The following is a 25,051-nucleotide window of genomic DNA, read 5'->3' as shown; positions in this document are numbered from 1 at the left end:
ACTACAGCAGGAAAACCTACAGATACCAGCCAAACCAAGACAGAGAAATGAATCATGAACTTACAGGTACGCTTAAATCAATGTGTTGTATTATAGAAAACTGACATAATAATCACAGTAGAGACGTTTCCGAAACAAAATACACATCAAAACCTGTTTGACTGGATTGTAGCTGATCTCAATGACTCTCGATGTTTAAACATTGTTAAACGTTCAGAAAGTATTTTCACAAACGATAAAAAAAATAATCTAGACGTGTCTGTATTTGCACCAGGGGTTTAGTTGGTAAATATCAATAAATTAATATGCTTTTAGACTCATCAATAAATGGGCTAAATGGATTCAGATTGTCAAAGCAAACAATTACAAAGTCTTTGAGTTTGTAAGTGTCCAGTTACTCCTTTATGAGTCTATTTATCTTGTAATTTATTCATTTAAATTATTTGTGCACATTGTTCTAATAATAATAAAACAAGTAAATTGTTTCATCAGAGATATATGAAATTGCTCTCTTCAAAATGTATTTTTCCTGTCATCTTGACATTACTGTACTGTCATATGTCTTGTATTTTGATTTTAATAATTACAATTACAGTAATGTTGCTTGATTATCTTGAAGGTTGAAGATGACTGAAGATGCTTTTTATACAGTTTTTGTCACCAGAACATATACAGCCACTAATTCCATTTATTATACCATGATACAAATGTTAGCAGACACAAATGGCTTTTTTGTAATAGTTTATTTGAAGGTCTTTCCAGATAGAAATCACGTTGGCATGCAAATTCAGACAAGCAAATGTAAAATACAGACACACAAATCAAAATACATTGTTGGCTATATGCTGATAGAGAGGAAACGAATCTTTGAATCTTCCTTAAAACTCTCCAAATCTGATCTAAGTTATTTGTGAAAATGTTAAGCATTTACCTACTTAGAATTAAGTCCATAACCTTCTTCTGGCAATTATTTATGTGTTTTTATTTCAGGAACTGAGGATTGTGTTATTGGGAGTCTCTGGAGCTGGAAAAAGTCAAACCGCAAATGCAATACTGGGCCGAGAGGCATTTACAGAGAGCAGAACCAGAGAGAGTGAGATACAGACAGAAAGAGTTGAAGACAGAAATATCTCCATCATTGACACTCCAGGATTTTTCAACACTCATCTGACTGATGAAGAGATAAAGAAACAGATGATGAAGAGTCTGTATCTCTCTCATCCTGGTCCTCATGTGTTCCTGCTCGTCATCAACCTGGAGACCTTCAGAGAGGATGAGAGGAACATTGTGGAGCAAATTCAGGAGAGCTTTGGAGAAAAATCTTTTTCATTCACCATGGTATTGTTTATAGGCCGGGAAAAAGTCTCCAGAAGAGAATATCATCAAATCATTGAGAGTGAGGAAACACAGAAAATGCTGAGCCACTTTGAAGGAAGATTGTATGCAATGAACGGCAATAATGAATGTGATCTGAATCAAATCAGAAAGCTCCTTAAATGCATTGATGAAATGGTGAAGAACAATGGAGGACAAAACTACAGCATAGATATCTACTTGAAGAATCAGAGAAAAAGGGATGAAAATAGATTAAAACAAGAAGAAAAGAAAATGAAACCAGAGCCTGTGGGAAAAGGACAAGAAGAGAGTGATGCAAGGAAGCAGAGAGGAGGGATAAATCACGAGGAGGAAATAAAACCCAAAAGCAAAGAAAACAGAATAAAAGCTAATAATGAGAGGGAACAAGAGGATGTGAATAAGAAGAAAACACAATATATTAGAGTTAAGGATGCTGCAGCTCAGAAAGGAAATCTTCATATGCATGGTATAAAAGTGTCATGTTTACTCTGTAAATGAACAACAGTAATTCATAGCCTTTATTTGTATATTAAATAATCTGTACTGTTGAAGAACTTTCCAAATAATACTTTATTTTAATCTTTGTTTCACAGTGGAAGGAGACCTAAGGATTGTTCTTCTGGGTAAAACTGGATCAGGAAAGAGTTCAACAGGAAACACGATACTGGGCAGAGATGTCTTTAAAGTTAACTTCTCCCCTGAATCTACAACTCAGCTGTGTGAGAAACATGAGGGGACAGTGGAAGACAGAAACATCTCAGTGATCGACACACCTGGACTGTTTCACACATCCATGAGCGAAAAACATCTGAAGGCTGAGATTGAGAAGAGTTTGCAGATGTCTGCTCCTGGTCCTCATGTGTTTCTGCTGGTCATCAGACTGGGGAGATTCACAGAGGAGGAGCAAAACACAGTCAAATGGATTGTGAATAACTTTGGAGAAGATGTTAAGAGATTCACCGTAGTGCTGTTCAATGTAGCTGATAACTTAAACAAACCTTTAGAAGTAATTTTGCAGGAAACCCCAGAACTGCAGAAGTTAGTGGACAAATGTGAAGGTAGATATCATGCCTTTAAAAATGTGGAGAAGAAAGATCAAGCTCAAGTCAATAAACTGCTGGAGAAGATCAAGACAGTAGTGCAGAAGAATAGAGGAGGCTACTACCCCAGTGAGATGTTCAAGAAGAGTCAGAGAAAGATAGTCACAATCAAAGCGTTACCGATAGCTATATGTGTTTTATTATTTTATTGTACGATGAGGAGTTTTGAATCAGCCATGCTTATAATGATAATGATCATAATCATGATCATTTCCTTAACTTTCTTTTAAACATCTAACAGTGATTGAAACAAGCTTTAGGTAACACTTTATTTTGATGGTCCCTTTTGAACATTTGGTTGATTAAAGTAAAGATGCACCTTCATTTCTAACTTTCATTAGAGTATTAGTAGACTGTCTGCTTAATAATGTCTTTATTGTGAACAGATTATTAAGCAACAGCATGTGTTAAAAGGGTTAAAACTGTCTAGAAAAAAAGGGGCCATCAAGAACAATAAAATGTTTTTGACTGTCCTAAGCATGAATGCATGCAGTAACTGCACTGTACTATTATATAGTAGGACTGAGATAAGACATGTGTTAGCAGAAGTGGTTTTACATTTGAACCAAGGCAATGCAGGTGTTTTGTTGGATGTAAAAGTGAACAATTAGAGTCTTAATTTTCTCCCAACATAAGGATGAAGTGGATTTGTTTTGTTTTTTGATGGTAACATGCCATCGAATACACACAACAACAAAATAATGAGGTTAGTAGTAGCTCATTATCATTTAAGGAGATATGCACTGAAATTGGTCACTGTGAACAGAGCTGTTTTTTTTTAAAAGAAAAAAAAAATGGTGTTGTAGCACATGACCATTAAGGAATTTTAACCAAAGTATTTTGCAGAAGTCAGAAGTAAGTTTTGCAAAGTATTTATTAGTTTGACATAAATAAAGCCAAACTGGCTCAAACATTTTAGGGTTCAAATGTGGTGAAAATCCATTGTGAAATTTCATGTTAAATTTTAACATTGGATCATTATTCATTCAATGTTGGTCTGCTATCTGGGTAGCATTCTTTACTCATGCAGATCACTTGTGCCAGTCTAGGATTATCTGGGAGGATGTCAAAAACTGAGGTCATTAGTTCAACAGAATTCAGGAGGATGTCATGTTTTTAACAACAATGATGAAGCTTGATCTTGGGTCATTGAACTTCTAAACACTGAGTAGAACAATAAGGAGACTTGAGATGAAACTATAAGGAATGTCAGAATCAAATTAACGAATATTGTGTGCATTATGTTGTTTTAAGAGTGCGACCTGTAGAGGGCGCTGTACCTTACCACACTGTCAATATGAAGACAGTGAGAATTTTTTTTTTTTAAAGCATTATGCTGTTCATGGCTTCATCGCCACTGTAAAGACTAATCTTTTTTTTTTTTTTTTTTTTTGCTGACTATTAATTTAATAGATTTTTCAGGTTTTGCTCTGCCAAACTATGCAGTCAAGATCTGGATTGTTTTCAAATTGAAGCTATTCTTCTTTTGCTGGTGTGGTGCCATCTTGTGGTGGGAAATGTCGATTGAAAAAAAAAAACAACAAATAAATATATGAGGGGGTTGGGGGTTGGTTTTGCTGAGAACCAAAAATTAAAGTTTGTTAACAGAAACTCAGAAAACCAACAGAGAACACTTGGAAATTATTAGAATAATTCACAGATAATAATAATAATAATAATAATAATAATAATAATAATAATAATAATAATAATAATAATAATAATAATAAATTAATTAATTAAAAAACAAACAAACAAAAAATACATGTAACATGAAGGCATTTTCTTGTAAAAAATATCCCAATAGCCTTTGTTTTGTTTATAACTTTTTTTTAAAGACATTTCTGCAGTTGCAGTTTGCAATGCCAGTAAACTCCCACAGACATCAAAGACTTTTCAGATGTCGTTCAGTGTTCGTTTAACTGGTTTAACTCGTGCTGAAGGGTGGGGCACAGAAAGATCCCAAAAAAAGAAATCAGTGACGATTGATATTCAGTGACTGTGACTGAAAATAACTGCTCAGAGATGTGAAGTGAACTATAAAGATGATCACAAGGTCCAAAATGTGAATTTTTATTTTTCATAATCACTAAAATTAAAAAAAGGAAAGAAAAAAAAGAAGAAAAAAAACTACTGCTAGTGACAACTGACTGAAATTGGCTGTATTAATTAATATAAATGTATTTGACTGTATCACACATCTGTATTAAGATACCATCAAATGTGATTTCACTAAAAAAAATAGTCAATAGTGTGTCAGAAAGCCTTTCAATCAAGTCAGTGTTGTTGTCATTAGTTCATCACAATAGAGGGAGTTCCACTGCCACAACTGCTCAAGCTCAAATACCTTCATTCTCTCATTGGATTCACACTGAGAGCCTGAACTACTGCTGTGAAACTCACAGATATCAACCAAAACATGGAAATGAATCCAGAACACACAGGTAGGTTTGTATTATTATGGTATAATTAAAGCAATCTGATATAGTCACTGTAGAGAATGTTAAAGACAAAACATACGCAACAAAACCTGTTTAACTAGATTGTAGTTGATCTCAATACCTATCATGTGTTTTACACCCTGTTTAAACAGGTGATTTCTGAATATGTAGATTCACATAAACAATAAAACATAATCCAGACGTGTCTATATTTGTATCAATGGTTTAGTTAGTAGATAATATAAAATAATAGGCTATTAATACATATTTAGACAACATGTGTATCTGTGTGCTGTCAGGTTATCACATTTGTGATCTGGTATTGTAGTTATTATGTTTCCGATACGATCAATGTGTTTTTAGATGTGTCATTTTAGGCTGATATTAATTGTGGTTGTGTCAAATTGTTATAGTATTTTAAGCAAACTTTTTTGACAACTGTTTTTCTAGTCTCAGAGTTTACAAGTGCCAGTTTATTTACTTTTCATCATACATATTCTATGAACGATTCATTTTGCGTGTTGTTCTAAAGAAAAATGAAAGAAGTAAACATTTTATTGAAAATATTATAACTTAACATTTGATGTGTCTTGTCATCTGACATAACTCTACATGGTCTATATTATATTTTCTCCTATTTTGAGAGTAATGATATATGATTTCATATTTGATTTAGTTATTCATGTTTTTTATATTGTTGTTGTTTTTTGTGCATCATGTGTATTTAAGACACTGTCTCTTTAAGAGAACACGCCTACTGTCATGGGTATTTTTATTTATTTAGTTAGGGGAGTTTAGTTAGGAGTTAGGGGAAAAAAATCTTACCATATAACTGTACAATTGTTTTCTTTGTTTTATTGTGTAACACACTTTCATGATCCAAACCATTACTCTTTGCTGGTATGCTACCTTCATTGCAAAAAAAAAAAAAAAAAGGACTAATCTTACTTTTTTCTCTTGTTTCTAGTTAAAATATTTAAAAAAAAAAATCTTAAATTAAGATGCATTAACTAGATACATAAATTGCATGAGATATTTAGTCTTATTTTAAGCAAAATGCAGTTAATTTAGTTATTTAGATATTTTACTTACCCCACTGGCAGATAATTGTACTTATTTTTTACTTAAGGAAAATGCACTTAAATTATTTTTGACCCCCTGGAAACAAGACTAAAAATCTTAAATAATTTTGCTAATCTAGTAAATGCATCTCAATTCAAGATTTAATTAGATATTTTGACTAGAAAAAAGACAAATATACTAAATAAGCCATTTTCTGCATTGTTATACCTAAAGGCCCGGTTTCTCAGACAGGGCTTAGAATAAACCAGGATTAGGCCATAGTTCAATTAGGACATAAGTAATTTTTTATAAACTTGCTTAGAAAAAAACATTACCGATGTGCATCCTGAGACAAAGCAAAGACACTGATATATTTTAAGATCAGTCAGTGCAAGTTTCTTACAGTTGAAACAGCTCAGATTTACATTTTAGTCTAGGATTAGGCTTAAGCCTTGTCTGTGAAACCGGGGGGAAATGTTTATTAAGCATTTAGTCTACAATTTCGTCTAATGCTTATTTCTCATTATTTCAGAGTCCGATGAACCACCTGCTGTACAAGAGCTGAGGATGGTGCTAATTGGAAGAAGTGAAGCCGGAAAGAGTTCAATAGGCAACGTAATACTGGGTCGAGAGGCGTTTAAAGAGAGCAGAACCAGCGAAAGTGAGATACAGACAGGAAGAGTAGAAGACAGAAACATCTCCATCATCGACACTCCAGGATTCTTCAACACTCAATTGAACGATGAACAGATGAAGAAGCAGATGATGAAGAGTCTGAATCTCGCTCATCCCGGTCCTCACGTGTTCCTGCTCGTCATCAGACTCGACAGATTCATAGAAGACGTGGTGAAGATCGTAAAAAAGATTTACGAGCACTTTGGAAAGGACGCTTTCAGGTTCACCATGGTGTTGTTTACTGGAAGAGAGGCGATGTCCAAACGAGAATGGATCGAGTTCAGGCTGGGCAGAAAAACTAGAGAGCTCCTGAGCTTCTGTGAAGAGAAATGCCACGTGATCATTCATAAAAACAAGAGAGATAGGAAGCAGATTGCAAGCCTGTTAGAGAACATTGATGAAGTGGTGAGCAAGAATGGACGAGAATATTATGTCAAAGATATCTGTGTGAAGAGTCAAGATGAGATAAGAACAAAACAAAAAGATGGAAAAGAGAAGATCAGTCTTGACCAGCAAATAGCAAGTCAAGAGAAAGAGAAGAACGGAGAAGACAATAGAGTAGAGCATCAAAACAGAGAAGAAGAGAAGGAAAACAGTATTCAGAACGACAATACAGCTTCTCCAGAAGGAAGCAATCAAAAACAAGAAACATGTTTGACTGGGGAGAAGAAAGAGACACCAGAAGATAATTCAATAAAAGGTAAACATTTAGCTTTTTTAACAATTCACACCTCTTTTTATTAGGATATGTCGTGGAGTTAGTAAACTAACTTTTTTCTTCACAGTGTCTGATCTGAGGATTGTTCTTCTGGGTAGAAGTGGATCTGGAAAGAGCTCAACAGCAAACACCATCCTGGGCAAAGATGTGTTCAAAATCAATACAAGTCTCCCATCAAGTGGTCAAACCTGTGAGAAACAAGAAGCAGGTGTGTATGGAAGAAACATCTCAGTGATCGACACTCCAGGACTGTTTGATCCATCGATGACGAGAGACCAAATACAAGCTGAAATAGAAAAGTGTGCAGAGATGTCTGCTCCTGGTCCTCATGTGTTTCTGCTGGTCATCAGACTGGACAAGAGACTCACAGATGAGGAGAAAAACACAGTCAAATGGATTCAGGAGAACATCGGAGAAGACGCTTTACATCACACTGTTATTCTGTTCACTCACGCTGATCATCTGAAGGGAAAATCGTTAGATGAGTATATTAGAGACACTCCAGATCCACAGGCTTTTACTGAGAGTTTCGGAGGCAGATTTCACTCATTAAACAATAAAAACATGGAGAATCGCTCTCAGGTCACTGAAGTGCTGGAGAAGATTGACAACATGCTGGAGAGAAATGGAGGGAAGCACTACACCAATGAGACATTTGTGAAATATCAGAAAGAGACTGGCAGGGAGAAAGAGGAGAAAGTCAAAGCAAACCCATCAAATTGGTTGAGAGGAGTGTTTGTTTTGTTGATAGGGGCGCTAGCAGCTGCAGCGGTGGCTAAAAGTGGACTACAGTGAACAACAGCAAAGCAATATAAACAAACAGCTGAGAAAATCTTTTTTAATTGTCGTCAATATTACAGACTCTAGCAATAATAGCGGATATTTTTCATACTTACTAGGCTGGACCTAAATATTGTATGGCTCATCAAACATAAGAATGTTAAAAGATTTATATGATTTCAGACAAAAAAATAAGGAAAAATGTTTTAATTTTACAGTTTCCATCATCAGTAGTCAAAATAGATGTCTGCCTGTAATAAATTTGGAAATGTATGTTTGTATTTATGTATTTATTTATTTATTTATTTATGTTAATGTGGAGTCAAAACTGCAAGGTTTTTGTTTGTGTACCTTCCTCCCAAAAATGTATGGCTCTGTGACATATTTTATATTTTAATTCAGGCGTTCCCAACTCTGGCCCTCAAGGTCCACTTTCATGCAGAGCTTAGCTGCATCCTTAATCAAACTGATCTTCCAGTAACTTTCTAGTAATCTTGAAGATCTTGATTAGCGTGTTATTTGATGTTTTAACAACCTGCCTGGCTTAACATTTCACAATCTACCTCAACTAATTGCATACGTCTGGGGTGTGACAGTCTGTAATGAATTACAGGGAATAGTATTGCATGTTTAAATATTACAGAGGTAAATAATACTTTCACCACATTTGGATATTATTTACATAATGTCAATACTTGTGAAAAAAAGAAAAAAAGATAATGCACCAGTTTCACAATTTAGTGTAAAAACAAATGTTTGGTTAGTGTATTGATAACTACCATTGATTTTACCTGCTGAAACATTTCTTCATAGTCTGGTAGAAATTGTTTGTGTAAAGTTGCTTTTAAGAGCTTACACTTGATAAAGGAACTAAAGGGGTTTGGAGATGGTGGCTGCGCAGAAGTACAAGAAATAACATGCAGTAAGTCATTCATCATGTGCTTCATCGTGGAGCTATCATGAGCCCGCTGAATATTTGTCTTGAATGAACAATTATTTTGGGTGAAGTGTTTTGTTGGTCTCTTGCAAATCCGGTTCTCATGAGTCGGTTGACTCACCCTTTCATTTTACATTACACATTCTTAACCTGTTCTCATGGAGGAAGAAGAAGAAGAAAGAAAAAAAAAAAAAACTCTTTGTTCTTGCATTTCTGGCAAACCTAAAAGACATTGCGGCAGTTTTTAGAAGGAATTATTTTTGTTGGTAATTTTTTTTTTTCTCATGAACTCAACATTTCTAATTTCTCTCCTTTAGAACTAGGCTATACATACTTAATTCCAGTAGTGCTTAAACTCACTTTCACGTTTTCCCCCCTTTTCATTTTACTAAACATTGTTTGTTTATTTGTCTTGATTTAGTTGTCTCACACTAAAATAAAATGTAACATTTAATAATACTTAATGTTATTCTCTTGATTCCTGGTGTCTTGGACAATATTCTATTACAGTAGGCTATATGTGGACATGTTTTTTTTTCTTATCAAAACATTTGAAGCAATCAGTTTAATTAATATTTTCTATTTGCAGTTTAAATCAGCTCTGAAAGCACTCTAATTTTTTTTTTTTTTTTAAATGACACTTTTATGATCTCTTTGAACAAGTGGAATTAGTAGTTTGGGAGAAGATCAGAGTCATGTTGAGTAATGAGTCAAGAATGTGTGAACAAACACAAATGCATTCCTAGGTTAGTCAGAAATGCATGTAGAGTCTTTTTTTTCAGTGACAACTAAATGAGTGATGTAAAATGAAAGGGTGAGTCACCCTCAGTGACACTACTGAAAACTGGATCTACCAGAGAACAACAGAAGAATCCACCCAAAGGAAAAATACCATTAATTCAAAGTAAAGTTTCAACAGAAACAAACAAGATTATGACATAGTAGAAGCTACATTATTACAACTGCCTGATACTCTAAAACTGAGATTTTTAAACCTGTCCATATTTTGTGTGTTCCCCTTATCTAAAACACCTAATTTGGTCTCTAATGAGCTGAGTTGAATCAGGTGTGTTAGATTAGGGAGACATATATGCGCAGTGCTGGAGGCCCAAAACAGGTTTTAAAACTTCTGCCTTAAAACACGCTTGCCATTGTCAGAAATCACACATCCATGATCCATTTATTATTGTAAACCTTAGACTACTTTAACAGTCTTATGCTTGCGCCAAACAGAACAGCACAAATAGTTTTTTAAAAGGGCTTTAATGACACAATTCCATGTTTTCCTTTGTCTTTGGAGCGTTACAAGTTGTTTGTGCATATATAAGATCTATAAGGTTGCAAAGATTAAAGTCTCAAAGCTAAAGAGAAATTATTTCTAAAAGTTAAAACTCATTCATGACTTCTTTAAATGCCTTTCTAAAATGCCTCATTCAAACACACCGCCACAAATCTACATCACAGTCTTGCCATGTCGCAATTCCAACTTTGCAAGGACAGTCTGGTGTTTCTGACTCACAGCCTGGACATACATTGATCAGACATAACATTATGACCAGCTTTCTAACATTGTATTGGTCCCCCTTTTGCTGCCAAAAACAGTCCTGACCGATCAAGGCATGGACTCCACTAGAACCCTGAAGGTGTTAGCAGCAGATCCTTTAAATCCTGTAAGTTGTGAGGTAGGGTCTTCATGGATCAGATATGTTAGTTCAGCAGAAAGATACATGGAAATTGGAGGCCAAGTCAACATCTCAAAGTCATTGTTGTGCTCCTCAAACCATTCATGAACTGTTTTTGCTTTGTGGCAGAGATCACACTCTAATGGAACTGAGATACAGATTTTGAATATGCCATATATTGACTTTTTTTAGTATTAGCAAAATGTTACCTAGATATTCTCTGATTAGCACTGTTAATTATGAGAAAAAAAGACAACAACACATACATAAATACATCTATACATATGTGACCCTGGATCACAAAACCAGTCTTAAGTAGCGAGGGTATATTTAGCCAAAAATACATTGTATGGGTCAAAATTATCGATTTTTCTTTTATGCCAAAAATCATTAGGATATTAAGTAAAGATCATGTTCCATGAAGATATTTTGTAAATTTTCTACCATAAATTTATAAAAACTTGATTTTTGATTAGTGGTATGCATTGCTAAGAACTTAGTTTGGACAACTTTTAAGGCGATTTTCTCAATATTTAGATTTTTTTTGCACCCTCAGATTCCAGATTTTCAAATAGTTGTTTCTCAGACAAACATTGTCCTATTTCAAACAATACATCAATGGAAAGCTTATTTACTCAGCTTTCAGATGACATAAGAATCTCAATTTTGACAAATTTACGCGTATGACTGGTTTTGTGGTCCAAGATCACATATATGTCCTATCAATTACAGGGAGTGAAATGCAGATGCATAAACAGAGGAATTAAGATGAAGAACATCCCTACAATAAGTGTTGTTCAGAAAACATGTAGTTTTAATTGCTCTAAGGCAGGGCTGCTCAACCCTGCTCCTGGAGATCTACCTACCTGCAGACTTTTGTTCCAGCCCTGCTCCAACACAGCTGTCTGTAATTATCAAGTGCTACTTAAGAGGTTAATTAGCTGGTTCAGGTGTATTTGTTTAGGGTTGGAGCTGAACTCTGTAGGATAGTAGATCTCCAGGAACAGGGTTGAGCACCCCTGCTCTAAGGCATCTGCCTGAAGGTAAACGTGTAAATAGTTGTCTGGCTAGATGTAAAGAATCTTTCAGGATTGTTAGCACTTTTTTTCTGCAAACATGAGACATACATCTTAACAAAAGGAAGATTACAACCATTCATTTTCAAGGCAGCCCGTATTATGTTACTATTCTAAATTCTCTGCTGAGCTGTGGAGCTATTGGACCACAATTGGGAAAGTCAACATGTTTTTAATGACAGCTCTGTAAAAATTGAACATATCAAGTTTGGATATGCCAAACTTTTAAAGCTGTCTCAAGTTAATCATGTCTCTAAGGTTGTCGTCCCACTTCAATTATGCAGACATGGTGATGGTAGTCCCAAGAAAGTTAAAGCGTTGTACATTTTCAGTGTCCTGAACATTAATAATCAATGGAAAAACATTTGTCATGTGTTGGAAATCAAACACAATTTCCTTTGTTTTAAGGACATTCAACTTCAGATCATGAGCACAACTCAACTCAAACAAGACACATTGTTGCCTGTTATTAAACCAATCAATGTAGTGTCATCTGCGAGCTTAAAAAAAAAATTGACGCTTATTTACAATGTGAAACACAATCACTACTTACAATCCGTTCTGAAGAATTATTGTATTAAATACAGATTTGTAGTCCACCAAAAAGGCTCTGGTATCTGTGGCTTCATGGTGTTGCAATATGGAATGAAGACAGAAGCGACAGCATTATCAACCGACCTGCTGGCCATTATAGACAAATTCCTTCAGTGAACTTGAAGTACAATCCGCTCAAAATATGTAGAGTCCCATGTGCTTAAATGCATAGTCTGGAACACTCTCATTCAACCAGGTCACTGAACAATTAGCCATGTCTCTCTTGTTGCTTAGCAAAAGAGTTTGTTTGTTCTTCCTGTTTGTTAGCAAGAGATCAGACACTAGAGAGTAAAGTACTTGACGCTCCATAACCTCCAGTGCTAGCCTCTGTGCTAACAGTAGGCTATCCACCGGTTTGTTGACAAAGTCCACTGAGTAAAATTGCAGTTTGGGCTAAAATTCAATCATACTGTCCCTTACGTTCAATAACTCCACTCTATATGACATTATGCCCCAAGTGTAGTTGAACCAAAAATCAAAACATTATTACTCATAACAGTGAAGAGAGCAGCACCATGTCACCTTGGAAGGGCGTAATCGTTTTTAAACTTTGTGATCTTAGTTATAGATATCATTCTGGTTTTGAGCCGTCCTTATTGTAGGGGAGAGCGGGGCACAACCTAACACTTTTTGAATTTATACTTATATATATATTTACAGGCTACAGTAAATTCAAAGACATAAATGAAATCATAATATTAATTTAATTAATTTACATCAACATTCATAAAACATTAACATTAGAATTTGTAGCTCTGTATTTAGCTTTGAAATCCTGTGTTCTGCAAATCTGAAAGATCTTCAAAATAATTTTGAATATTATCATTTGATAGTCTTAATTTTATAAAAGATGCAAGTTGATGAGGCTACCATTAACAGAACTCTGCATATAAACTCTGCATGTGACGCGAAACGAACTGTGATTGGTTGTTTGACATGTCGGTCAAACGGTCTTATGGGCGGGCCTTGGCCAATTAAAGCTGCCATAATTCCAGACCTTCAGCCGTCAGTCTGAAGGTCTGGTTACGCGAGACTAGTTATCATGTCTCTATTTTGTGATACCTGTAGCTCAATCAGATTAAGTTATGAGTCATATCTTCATTGTGATTGGTCACAAAGAAAATAAATTATTTGCTGCAGTAGAAGGCGGCGCTATATGATATTTTTTGTATACAATTCAGGCGTTTATGCAATTTTCACTGAAGTAAAATTCCTTAAGACAACAACTTTTTTTCTTACAGGTATTACCAAAAGACACCACGCAACTATCAATAGATTTAACAAGGTCATAAAAGGAGGAGAAAAGTAATCAATAGGCTCGTTTGAGATGCGCCTAGCCTTGCCTGAAATGTAGGCGAGAGTAGGCGGCTGCAGTGAGGGGAGGAGTGAAATAAGCGCACACTCTAAAAACTCCTGGGTTATTTCTTTAACCCATTTTCTGGGTTATTTGTGTTGGGTTAAAATTATGGGTTATTTTTTCAGAGAGTAACCATTTTCTGGGTTATAGGGCTAATATTTTGACCCAACTCCTGGGTTGTTTAGGTTTATGGGTTATTTTTCAAAGAGTAACCCATGTTACCCCTTCAGTCGAATCACTTCGACGTTACATTGGGATCTCGCCTGAGAGACCGATCATCTCTGAGCCTTATATAAAAAAGGCCAATTGCAAATTGGCGAGTGGACGTGCGCGTCGGCCACTCCCCCGCACATGCGGGTATATAAGAAGGCGGCGCGCATCACTCAAACAGACTTTCGCTTTCAGAGCCGGTATGCTCAAGCCTTCTCTCCTCAAGAAAAAGGAAAACTTCACGTTCCTGCTGCTCTCTCTGCTGGTGTGCGCCGATTGAAAGAGACAAACTAAAAGAGTGAATTTCTCGGCGCCGCCAGCGGGGTCCCGCGGGCGGCCGTTTTCACGGCCATAAAAGCCTCCTGCGTTCCAGCGAGCAAGCCCCATTGAATGCACAGTGGTGCCGCGGTTTCCTCCCTGGGCAGACCGGGACTAAAAGAGCAATTTCTCACGGCTGTGTAAAGACGTTCTTTTCAGAATGGCTTTCCGGCCGTGCGCTTCTGGGTGTGGCAGTTTCCTCACCTCACTGGACGGACATGAAAGCTGCTTCACATGTCTGGGCATTGAACATGCTGAGGCAGCTTTCACGGATGGTTCATGCATTCATTGCGAAAGCATGACCATGGGAATGCTGAGGACTCGCCGCTCGCTCGCGGGCAGGCCCCCCTTCGCGCCCCACGGCCTGCGGAATTTTTCCGCCGCTGTGGCGAGGCACGAGGGGGAATTTCGAGTCACGGTGCCGAACGTTCCGCCGGCTCCAAAAGCCCTGCGGTCTTCCGCCCGCCAGCATACCCCCGTCGAGATGCCAAAGCAGTACGCCTCCCCGCCAGCCGGGCTGGGCGTCTCCTTTGGCGCTCCTCAGGAGGAAGAGATGTCTGACGCTGCGTCAGAGGGAGAGTCAGGGGGTGAGGACGCTCTTCCGGCGGCGCGGCGCCCCTCCGCGGTTGCTGCCCCGTCGGAGGCAGACTCCGAGCTCTCGGCTATGCTCCTCCGAGCCGCCAGGGGGATCGGCCTGGAGGTTACTCCATCGGCCTCGGCCGATCCTTCTCGGCTGGGCGACTGGTTCCTGGGGACGGCTCCGGCGGCATCGCCTCGCCCTCCCCCGGTGCCATTCTTCCCGGAGGTGCACGAGGAGCTGGTTAAGACCTGGCGGGCGCCCTTTTCATCTCGCCCGCTGCCCGGCTCCTCTCCCCTCGCCACCCTTGATGGCGGGGCGGCCAGGGGGTATGCGTCGGTTCCCCAGGTCGAGCGCGCTATGGCGGTGCAACTTTGCCCGCGTGGCGCTGCCACCTGGCGGGGCCGGCCGCGTCTCCCGTCCAAGGCGTGTGAGCGCTCGTCCGCCCTTGCGGGCCGCGCTTTTCACGCTGCGGGCCAGGCCGCCTCGGCCCTGCATGCGATGGCAACCCTGCAGGTCTACCAGGCCAAGGGGTTGAAACAGCTGCACGAGGGTGGTCCCGACCAAGGTACGATGCAGGAACTCCGCGCTGCCACCGACTTCGCCCTTCGTGCGACGAAGGTCGCGGCGCGGGCCCTTGGTCAGGTGATGTCCACGGCTGTGGTCCAGGAGCGACACCTGTGGCTCTCTCTGGCCCAGATGGCAGATGCCGACAAAGCACGCTTTCTCGACGCTCCCATCTCCCAGAGGGGCCTATTCGGCGACTCTGTCGAGGACTTTGCCCAACAGTTCTCGGCAGCCCAGAGACAGACGGAGGCGTTTCACATCCTGCCCCGCCGCGATGCTTCCATCCCGCCGCCGGAGGCACCGCCTCCGCCTGCACGTCGCCGAGGGCGCCCCCCTGCGGCCGCAACATCTACGGCTCGCCCCACCGCGGAGGCCCACGACGCCAGGTCGGCGAGAAGGGCCCGCAAGCGCAGAGCCAGCCGCAGGAGAGTGGCGCCGCCCGCGGCACAGGGATCGGCCCGAAACACCCGCAAGAAAACTGCGAAACGTCCCTGACGCGGGCCTCCAGAGGTGATTGAGACTGCTCCTTAGGGGATGCTAACAATCTACGCTCCCCGCTCCCGGTGGAGGGCCGGGAGCCACTGTGTACTTCAATGCTGCCGTCGGCTTTCGTCGACGGTACCCACTTTTTCTCAAAAAGAGCAATTTCTCACCTCTGGCTTCGGCCTCGAGTTTCCTTCTGAGCAGCACTTACACTCCTCGGAACCAGACTCGCGGCCGGCCTTCGCCAGCGCGGGATCCAGGGAAGAAGGTAAGCACTGCTTAGTGCAGTTAGACACTTCTCCAGGACGTTCATCCTTCTGGGTTCTGTCTCCTTCCCTGTCTCCCCCTAGGCTGCCCCACCACGGTCACGTCGGTCAACGTTCCCTTGATACCACTACGATGGTTGATACGGACGGTACGGCCCGGCCCCAGGCGTCCGCCCAGACTCAGAGGTACCCCTTACTTTCTTATTCGGGCAGGCGTGCCTCTGTTCTGCTTGCGGAGGTCGCGTTCCTACTGGCGAAGGACGCGATCCAGCCTGTCCCTCCCCCGGGACGAGGTCGGGACCTTTCAGTCTCGACTTCACGTGTCCAGTTAGTGTGGTGGGTTAATACCCGCCCTGGATGGAGCTCTGTCCCGATCCCTTTCAGGCTGTCGGCACACTCGCTCACGACGAAGCACATACAGCTATGTTTCCGTCTCCAGGGCTGGGTTGCAGCCATCTGCCTGAAGGGCACCCGCTGTCTCGTCTCGATCTTCCCCGGCGCACACCCCTCCGGCGGTCTGCCCCGGGGGTCGAGCGCTCAGCGCTAGGTGCTTCCATTTGGCTAGTCCCTCTCCTTCCTGCCTTCTTTAGGCCATGGGAGCTCCCCTGTCCCCTTTTTCGGCAGACAGGTATTCGCGTCTTCAACCGTCTCTTCGACTGGTGCTTTACCAGCCCACTCGTGAGTTCCGTTGTGCGAACATAGGGACTTGGTGCCTCGGCACCCCCGCCATCTGGTCCTTCAGGCCAACCGAGGGAATTCGTTTCCTCGGTCGGGAGCCTGACTCGGTCCTTAAGACAGCCCGCCTTACTAGCCTAGAGCGCGCAGTCAGTGCTGTAGTTCCTGAGTCAATCAGGCACAACATAGCGGTCCTCTCAACTGAGGCTCCTGGGGCACATGACAGCTCTAGCCGCTAAGAGCCGCTAAGCTTGTTCATGTGAGACCGCTTCAGCATGATCGAGTCCCAGGATGGGCATGGCATCTCGGCCCACTCCGGACTGGCGTTTTCCCGCAGTTTGGCCGACAAGCCAGCCCGTGGCTTACCACGGGTTGGGTTGCCATGTACGACAGAGGCTTACAGCCTCTCCATCTGCTCCCAGGGAGTACGTGGCACATTTTGCTACTTGCCATTCACTTGAAGCAGGTAAACTCAACCGTGCAGCCTATCGGCTCTCACGGCAGTCCACCACCTGCAGGATGGCGACTCCACCCCGTGACGCAGCTAGTTTGGAGCATATCGGTAGGCCAGCCACATCCGCTCGCCCCCGATTGCTCTCACTGCCAGCTGCCTCCTTCAGAGTAGCGCTGGCACTCAGCTGACCTCCGGGGCCCAAGTACGCCCTTCCCCAGTGAGCCTCCTTGCACAGACTCTGTGCAAGTCCAGGGAGGACGAGGAGTAAGTCTGTTGGTTGCGCTACAAGAATGGCCCACCCGGACTCAGGTCTAGTAACCGTTCCCTCGCGGCAGTCCCTCCCTGTAGGGCACGGTATGACACCCAGACCTCTCCGGTCTTCTCAGGCCGTGATACAATTATCACTCAGTCCGAGCTCCCTTGACTAGAGGCAGGCTCGCACTGAGATGAGGTCTATTTGCTGGCTTTCCACAGAGTTACACGGTTGCAGTATGCTTCCCTTCCTGCAGGAGAGTTTGAGCGCAGACTGTCCCCTCACTCTTTAAGTATATGCCGCTGCTTCGCCGCGTATCACATGCAGTAGATGGAGCTAAGTAGGTAAGCATTCACTGGCCGTGAGGTTTCCCAGAGGTGCCCAGAACGCACCCCACACCCTCTTGGGGCCTTCCCGTCGCCTTCAGAGCCGCGGGACGCTCCAATTGAGCCATTGGCCTCAGTCGAGCTAGCATTACTGTCATCAAGACAGCGCTCCTGACCGCCCTGGCTCCCGTTAAGAGGGCAGGAGACCTACAAGTTTTCTCTGTCAAGTAACGCCTCATACCCTCTGGGACCCCCCGTCGCCCTTCAGGGCCGCGGGTTGCTCCTTAGGAGCCTCGGGCCTCAGTCGAGTTAGAATTCCTGTCATTAAGACAGCACTCCTGACTGCCCTGGCTTCCTTTAAGAGGGTAGGTTACCGACAAGCTCAGGTTCCTCAGAGGTGCTTAGCACGCACCTCATACCTCTTGGACCTCCCCGTCGCCTTCAGGGCCGCGGGTCGCTCCATTGGAGCCACTGGCCTCAGTCGAGCTAAAATTCCTGTCATTAAGACAGCGCTCCTGACTGCCCTGGCTCCCTTTAAGAGGGCCTACAAGCTTTTCTGCCAGCAAAGTGTGTCGAGAATTCGGGCCCGGCGTCTTCCACGTTACCGTCGAGACCCCGGCCCGGTGCCCAAGGTCCCCACCACGCCTTTCCGCGATCAGGTGGTGGACCTGCAAGCTCTGCCCTGGAGGAGGCAGACCCAGTCGTGCTATGTTGTGTCGTTAAATATGTGAGACTGAATCACTCGGCACTTCAGCCGCACCAGCAGCTTCATCTGCCTCGGGATTCAGCAGAAAGGGAATGCTCCCCGAACTGAGGTTGGCTAAATGGTGGTAGATGCCTCTCCCTGTTATACCCAGGGACAGCCGTGATCCTTGGTTCATGGCACCTCACCAGCAGATGTATAAACCGGAAGCTGCGGGCTGGGCGACACCCTACCTTCGCTTGGTTCTCCAACCTTGCGTAGAGGCCGTTCTCCCGTGTCCTAACATAAGGACTCACAGGTGAGCGGGAAGACCGGCTGGTGTCGGCTTGCTGCGCCATTCCCACGTGGATCCGTGCGCTATTTCCCAGAATGTTCCCTCCGGCGAACCCTGGGTCCTCCTGCCCCGCAGTCAGGGCTAGGCGCGGAGTAGTCCTGCACTGTGATCCTGCCTGGGTCTCCTTCGCCCCGCAGGTTGTGGCTTAGTTTTTATTTATTCCAGCGGAGGAGACCGCTGTTTCCCTCGTGTATCCCTAAAAACCTTTATGGATATATTGAATTATTCTTATTTCCACATGTAGAATTTCATGTGCTCCGCCCCCCCAACCCATGCTTCAGTACAACTGGCATCCCTGGTGGGCCCCCTTATTGGGCCCCAGGGCGTTGGGAAGGTTACGTTACACTTCGCCTGCCGGCACGTATACTTGTCAGCACGTGAAGTTGTTGCGTAACGCGGCGTCAGGGTCGTGGCCTTTTCCATGGGCTTGTTCCCAATGTAACGTCGAAGTGATTCGACTGAAGGGGTAACGTCTAGGTTACGAAGGTAACCCACGTTCCCCGAAGGAGGGAACGGAGACGTTACATTCCCCTGCCACCCCCTGGCGTCGCGCTGACGCCGGCTTGACGGCTCTTCAGCGAAAACCTGTTTGAGTGATGTGCGCCGCCTTCTTATATACCCGCATGTGCGGGGGAGTGGCCGACGCGCACGTCCACTCGCCAATTTGCAATTGGCCTTTTTTATATAAGGCTCAGAGATGATCGGTCTCTCAGGCGAGATCCCAATGTAACGTCTCCGTTCCCTCCTTCGGGGAACGTGGGTTACCTTCGTAACCTAGACGTTCTGGGTTCACGACCCTTCCCCCCGCCCCCGCTGTTGTTCTGGTATTTTCTCACAACAGTCGTTTGAAATAACCGTCACTTGAACTTCACGCTCGATCCTTTTTGGCCTGGGCTTCTTCGGTACAACTTCGTCGCGTATTCAAGGTAAGCAAGTATTTTCAGTGTCAATGTAACGTAAACTTTTCTGTGTCCATGTCCCCGTTAGTAGTTTAGCACCGTTTGCTGAAAAAATGACCATGGCTTATCATGGTAATTCTGTGGTTAGCATGTAGTCACCCGCAGATATGTAACTAGTTTAAAGTCCGTGTAAAGTGAAAGTAAATGTGTTTTGAGTTTTTCAGACTAAAGAAGAAAGTGTAATTAACCACCCAGCCAAATTTGAATGATTAAAAATAACGATAAGTTCATGAAATTCGATGTCAAAATGGTTGAAATGCTTTTTACACATCGTTGAGAAATACATGTATGACCTAAATGACTGAATTCATTTTACATGGTGTTTAAATTCTATTTTTCATAAATTGTGCTGTACTTATCTCATTGTTTTAATACTCGTGGTAATACGATAAGTACAGTGCAGCTAGTGGAGACTTCATGCCGCGTTAAGGGGGTCGTACACCGGACGAGAAGCCGCCCTCGCTGCGTCTAGGACAACTCGAGGTATCGCGTACTTTATCAGTTTATGGCCAGCAATATTGTTACGTTTAAGGATATTATGGGTTTAGATAATGCCAGTACTATGTTATGATTGTACTGTATAATTAAAGACCATTGCTGAGACTGCAGTCTTAACACTTACTGTCTGTTAACTAAATTAAATGAGAATATCACCTGAAAATCCAATAACATCAGCAATTTTTCATTCAAGTAGCCGATTTCTGTAAATTAATGTAAAACTAAATTTATGTTGCAGCACATGGTGAAGTCAGTATATACATTAACGACGATTTGTGAGAAAGAAGAGTAAATTTAATATAAGACTATGTACATTTACGCGCTCAAGTTTATTTCAAATGTAGGCGCGCGGCATGCACACCGCAGGTCATGTGACATGAACTAACCAATTAGCTTCATCCTTTCCCTTAATAGCATTGAAAGCACTTCCAAGTCGGAGAAACAGTTTATCATAGCTGTACAGGAATAAATATTTTTAAATAAATTTAATAACAGAGCTACTGCAAATGATTTTTAATGCTGAAAATCCATTTATCCTTTCCTGAATCTTCCGCGTGTTTATGGAGAGCGCAGGTCATGGTTGCTTAGCAACGGTACACGCTTCTGGAGCGCAAGCGCACGAGCGCTTTGTTGATAGGAGGAAAGCGGCGCGCCTAGCGTTTTCCACGCGTTTTTAGGCGCGACATGTGAACGGCCCCATAAAGAATAATGTGTTTGTATTTTAAATACCCTTCTCGTCCAGTGTGCAACCCCCTTTAGCCGTGGCTAGAGCGACGAGGCAACACAATAGTTGAGTTATGTTAACCAGCTGCGCTGTGCTTATCATATTATACAGTGCTCTACTGGCTTAAGTAGTAAGAGTTAAAGAAACGTGTCAGGTCTTCAAATTGTTGCTAACTTCTATTGCTATGTTTTCTCCAGGTCATTTTAAATGGACAGCTTTGTCGCTGATAAGCTAACTGAGTGGCGGCTGTCTGAGCTGATAGAGAATTTTAAATACGTTTTAAATGTGTCAGTGCAAGATTTTGTGACAGTCACAACTTCTTTGACAGTGGGGAATGCATATCTATAATAACCCTTTTAGTTAAAAGATACTTGTGCCTTGTCTTTTAGCTGTTATGCATAATAATGGGCCAGATATTCACCTTTGCATTAATGTCATTATTACACTTGTTAATGAAAGAAAAGATAGACAGTATAGACTGTATGGAACTCATATGGAAACTGATGCTCATTTAACTTGATGCTTTTTTTTTTTTTTTTTTTTTTTTTTTTTACAAAGATGTGAATGCACTTAATAAGAAAATGGTGTCTAATGAGATGAGTGGGTCATACAAGACATAATATATTGTATGTGTACATGTATCATTTCCGTTAATTTTGCTTTTAGCCCTTTTAACCCCCTAATTGTTCCTTATCTGTACCTGATGTGCACTCAAAAAAATTATTCTTTAAACTAACTCAATTCAATTATGGACAGTGGTTCCAAACAACCAAATTGTTTTTTATTAACATATAAGGATTTTTTTCAATCTATTCAAAATTATTCTGTTAAGACAACACAATTGAATTCGGAAAATCAATGTGAAATAGTAATGTCCAACCAAACCAATGTAATCAATGTCCTTTAACTTAAAACCATTAAGTTTAGTCAGCTTGTTTTGGTTTACTAAAAAATAGGCCAAACAGCTCATAATTTATTCATGTCGCAATGCATGATGGGAGTCATGGATGAGTTCTGATTGGCTACAACTTGGTTTTTTGGTGGTCACCGTTGTTGTGATTCTCACACTGATTCTTCATGTCTGTGTGTCTAAAAGCAAAAAAGCTTTTTTTTTTTCTTTCTTCATCTGTCTTATAAAGCCAAAACTGACAGATCTTATCTGCACAGTTCTATTGAAATCTGTAAGGAAAACCTAAGTCAAGTACTTAAGTCACTATATGATGATAGCTATTTTAAGTACAGTCAATGCTACTTGATGACTTTTGTTCTTGGCTTGTCTGGCTGTTATAACTCAGTAAAAGCAGCCAAACAAAATCTAACATTGAAGATTTAAGGGTCAAGAGCCCAACTAATGCAAACATTGACCACTATAATGGTTGCTTAAATTTTTTTTTCCTTTTTTGGTAATTCTGCTTATTAACATCAGGTGTCTGTAATAATGATCAATCATGACGTGTCTTCATCAAATACTTTAGAAATTGTCACATCCCGTTTTTGAATGGTGAAATTAAACCCTTTGCGTTACTTTAACAATTCATAATTAAGTAAAATGGATAATTAAACAGCTTAAGTTATTTAAGCACAATACAATAGTGTTTTGGCGGACAACAAAATATATATATGTTGTTTTAAAATAAAATATTTAAATAAAACCAACAATGGCACAAAACCATTTTTTTGAGTGTGTGTTATCTCTACTGCACAACTTTGTAAAAGATTAAAAATGTCTGTTCATTTTCATTTACATATTTCTATAGTCGTTTTATTTTTTCACACACATACTGATACCTAGAATATTGTTAACCTACAGATGCCAAAGGGGAACTAGCGCTAACACTTCTACCCAACATGGTGCCACATGCCGTCTACAGGGTTGGGAAGAAGACTGTCCAGCACTCCATTGAAGTGTCCCGGACAGCGTCCATACACCAAATGCCTGTAAGTACAATGGACCAGTTTCTCAGCACCACTCTGAGAGAGAATATTCTTAATTCTATGCTGTAAAGTTTTATTACTCTGAGTGGTTCTCAATCCACATTTTCTTTTACACATTCATGACCCACTCAAAATGAACACACCAATTAAGAACCACAGTTCATTTGGCTTCCTTGTACAGTTAGTATCAGCATTATAACACAAACTGGTAGTCTATTATCTTGCTTACAGTTCACCTTCTACACAATATTCACATTCTTTTGTGTATCTTTCTGTCTCTGTCTGTTTTAGGTTGGAACAAATATGGTGGAATACCTCTTGCAATCAAAGCCATTCCTCTCTGTCCTGGGGCTGACCCCCAGCAATGTGCTTCTCAGGCATTTGTGATATTAGCTGGTCAGGCACTCTGTTTCGGGCAGTTGACGTGTGTTTCAAGGCATTTTATGTTCTTGATATCAACTACCCCAAGCAGTGTGCTCCCGCATGGGAGTTTCTGCAGCAAGTTGTATATCAGATTGAGGGATCTGAATCAAAACCTGTCAAATTTCTTAAGACTGCCTTGCTTAATTGCAGAACTGTTTAATCGTGTTAAACTGCAGTAAATGACACAACCAATGTTTAAAGCCTCAAGTTCAATCCAGTTATTGAATGCTGTCAAATGTTTGAGAGAGAATAAAGTTGTTTATTTTTCTATTTTTTAAATGTCTAATTGTTATACAATGTTATTACAGTGTGACCTAAAATGAATAGGTCCAAGTGTGTGTTTTTTTTTTTATTGAATTTAATTTAATGCAATAAAAATGTAAAAGTGCTTGAAGTGTGTAAGTGTTTTATTTTCTGAAATAAGGCATAGTTACCCAAGTTAGGTTATTTTTGACCTCTGACCTTTGGTTAAAAAGGGACCTACTAATTTCTGGGTTATTTCAACCCAGATATTTGGGTTGTTCTTTTGACCCAGAAGTTGGGTTATATTAACTACAATGTTGGGTTATTGTAACCCAGCATTTGGGTCAGGTATTTAACCCAGAAGTTGGGTCAAAAAGAATAACCCATTTTTCTGGGTTGAAATAACCCAGAAATTAGTTGGTCCCTTTTTAACCCAGGATTTGGGTCAAAAATAACCCATTATGGGTTAGTTTTGACCCAGGAGTTTTTAGTGTGCAGTCAAGACGGACAGTTCTGAGCGCTGGAAGCGGAACAGATACCTACGAGATCAAAGGCGGATATCGCGTTATTCACACTCATGTGCTGTGTTGCTGATAAACATGTAAATAAATATGATGCACAAGACACTCAAAGTTCTTGCTATTTAATTCCATACGAAAGGCGTATTTATCATCCATTTTTTACTTTAATACAAACATGTATTTTAGATTTTAAAGTAATACGACAACAATCACATACCTCACACAGAGAGCGCACTGTCATAGTGTTTGGGAATATTCATGCAGAATTTAAGCACATAACCACATGATATTAGATTAAAAAATAAGCATTAAACGTGTCGTCAGCCAGTCGTTTCCCGTAACTCGGACACTTTTCTAACCGACATGCATCTTGCGTTGATCACCGGTGATCGATTCTGCGCAGATTTTGCTCATCTCAAACGAGCCTAATCACTCGTACCTCGCAATTCGGTACAAACCCTCCATACTTACCTGACGCATGCGTACTACACACACACAGAGAGAGAGAGAGAGAGAGAGAGAGAGAGAGAGAGAGAGAGAGAGAGAGAGAGAGAGAGAGAGAGAGAGGGAGAGAGAGAGAGAGAGAGAGAGAGAGAGAGAGAGAGCACACAGCGTCGTAGTGTACTAAAACACTCGAGATAGGGCCGATTGCAGAACAGCAGAATCAATCGTCACAGCAGTCTCAGCCGGTAGTGGGCGGAGTCTCCAACTCAGATCGAAAGTGTGTGAAAATAATTATCAACTTATATTTTTTATTTTCCTTTTCTTATTTTTAATGTTGTTTCTTTATAACGTGTTGTATGT

The 25,051-nt window shown here is 41.2% G+C and overlaps 1 protein-coding gene across 1 annotated transcript; it reads left to right on the top strand.

The window, feature by feature from the left end:
* Positions 1–6,526: 6,526 nt before the first annotated feature.
* Positions 6,527–8,249, top strand: LOC141337527 (GTPase IMAP family member 8). The gene is made up of 2 exons (XM_073843364.1): positions 6,527–7,334; positions 7,420–8,249. The coding sequence occupies exons 1-2, from the start codon at positions 6,527–6,529 to the stop codon at positions 8,145–8,147; spliced, it is 1,536 nt and encodes a 511-aa protein (XP_073699465.1). The 3' UTR covers positions 8,148–8,249.
* Positions 8,250–25,051: the final 16,802 nt, after the last annotated feature.

The sequence above is a fragment of the Garra rufa genome, chromosome 6 (genome assembly GCF_049309525.1).
Source record: "Garra rufa chromosome 6, GarRuf1.0, whole genome shotgun sequence".
In the NCBI taxonomy this organism is placed as follows: Eukaryota; Metazoa; Chordata; class Actinopteri; order Cypriniformes; family Cyprinidae; genus Garra; species Garra rufa.
The sequence above is the reverse complement of the archived record's forward strand: the minus strand, read 5'-3'. Positions and strand labels throughout refer to the sequence as shown.

Coding starts and splice junctions, on each gene's coding strand:
- LOC141337527 (XM_073843364.1), top strand. CDS start 6,527: ATGGTGCTAATTGGAAGAAGTGAAGCCGGAAAGAGTTCAATAGGCAAC. Junction 7,335..7,419: donor AGAAGATAATTCAATAAAAG/GTAAACATTTAG, acceptor TTTTCTTCACAG/TGTCTGATCTGAGGATTGTT.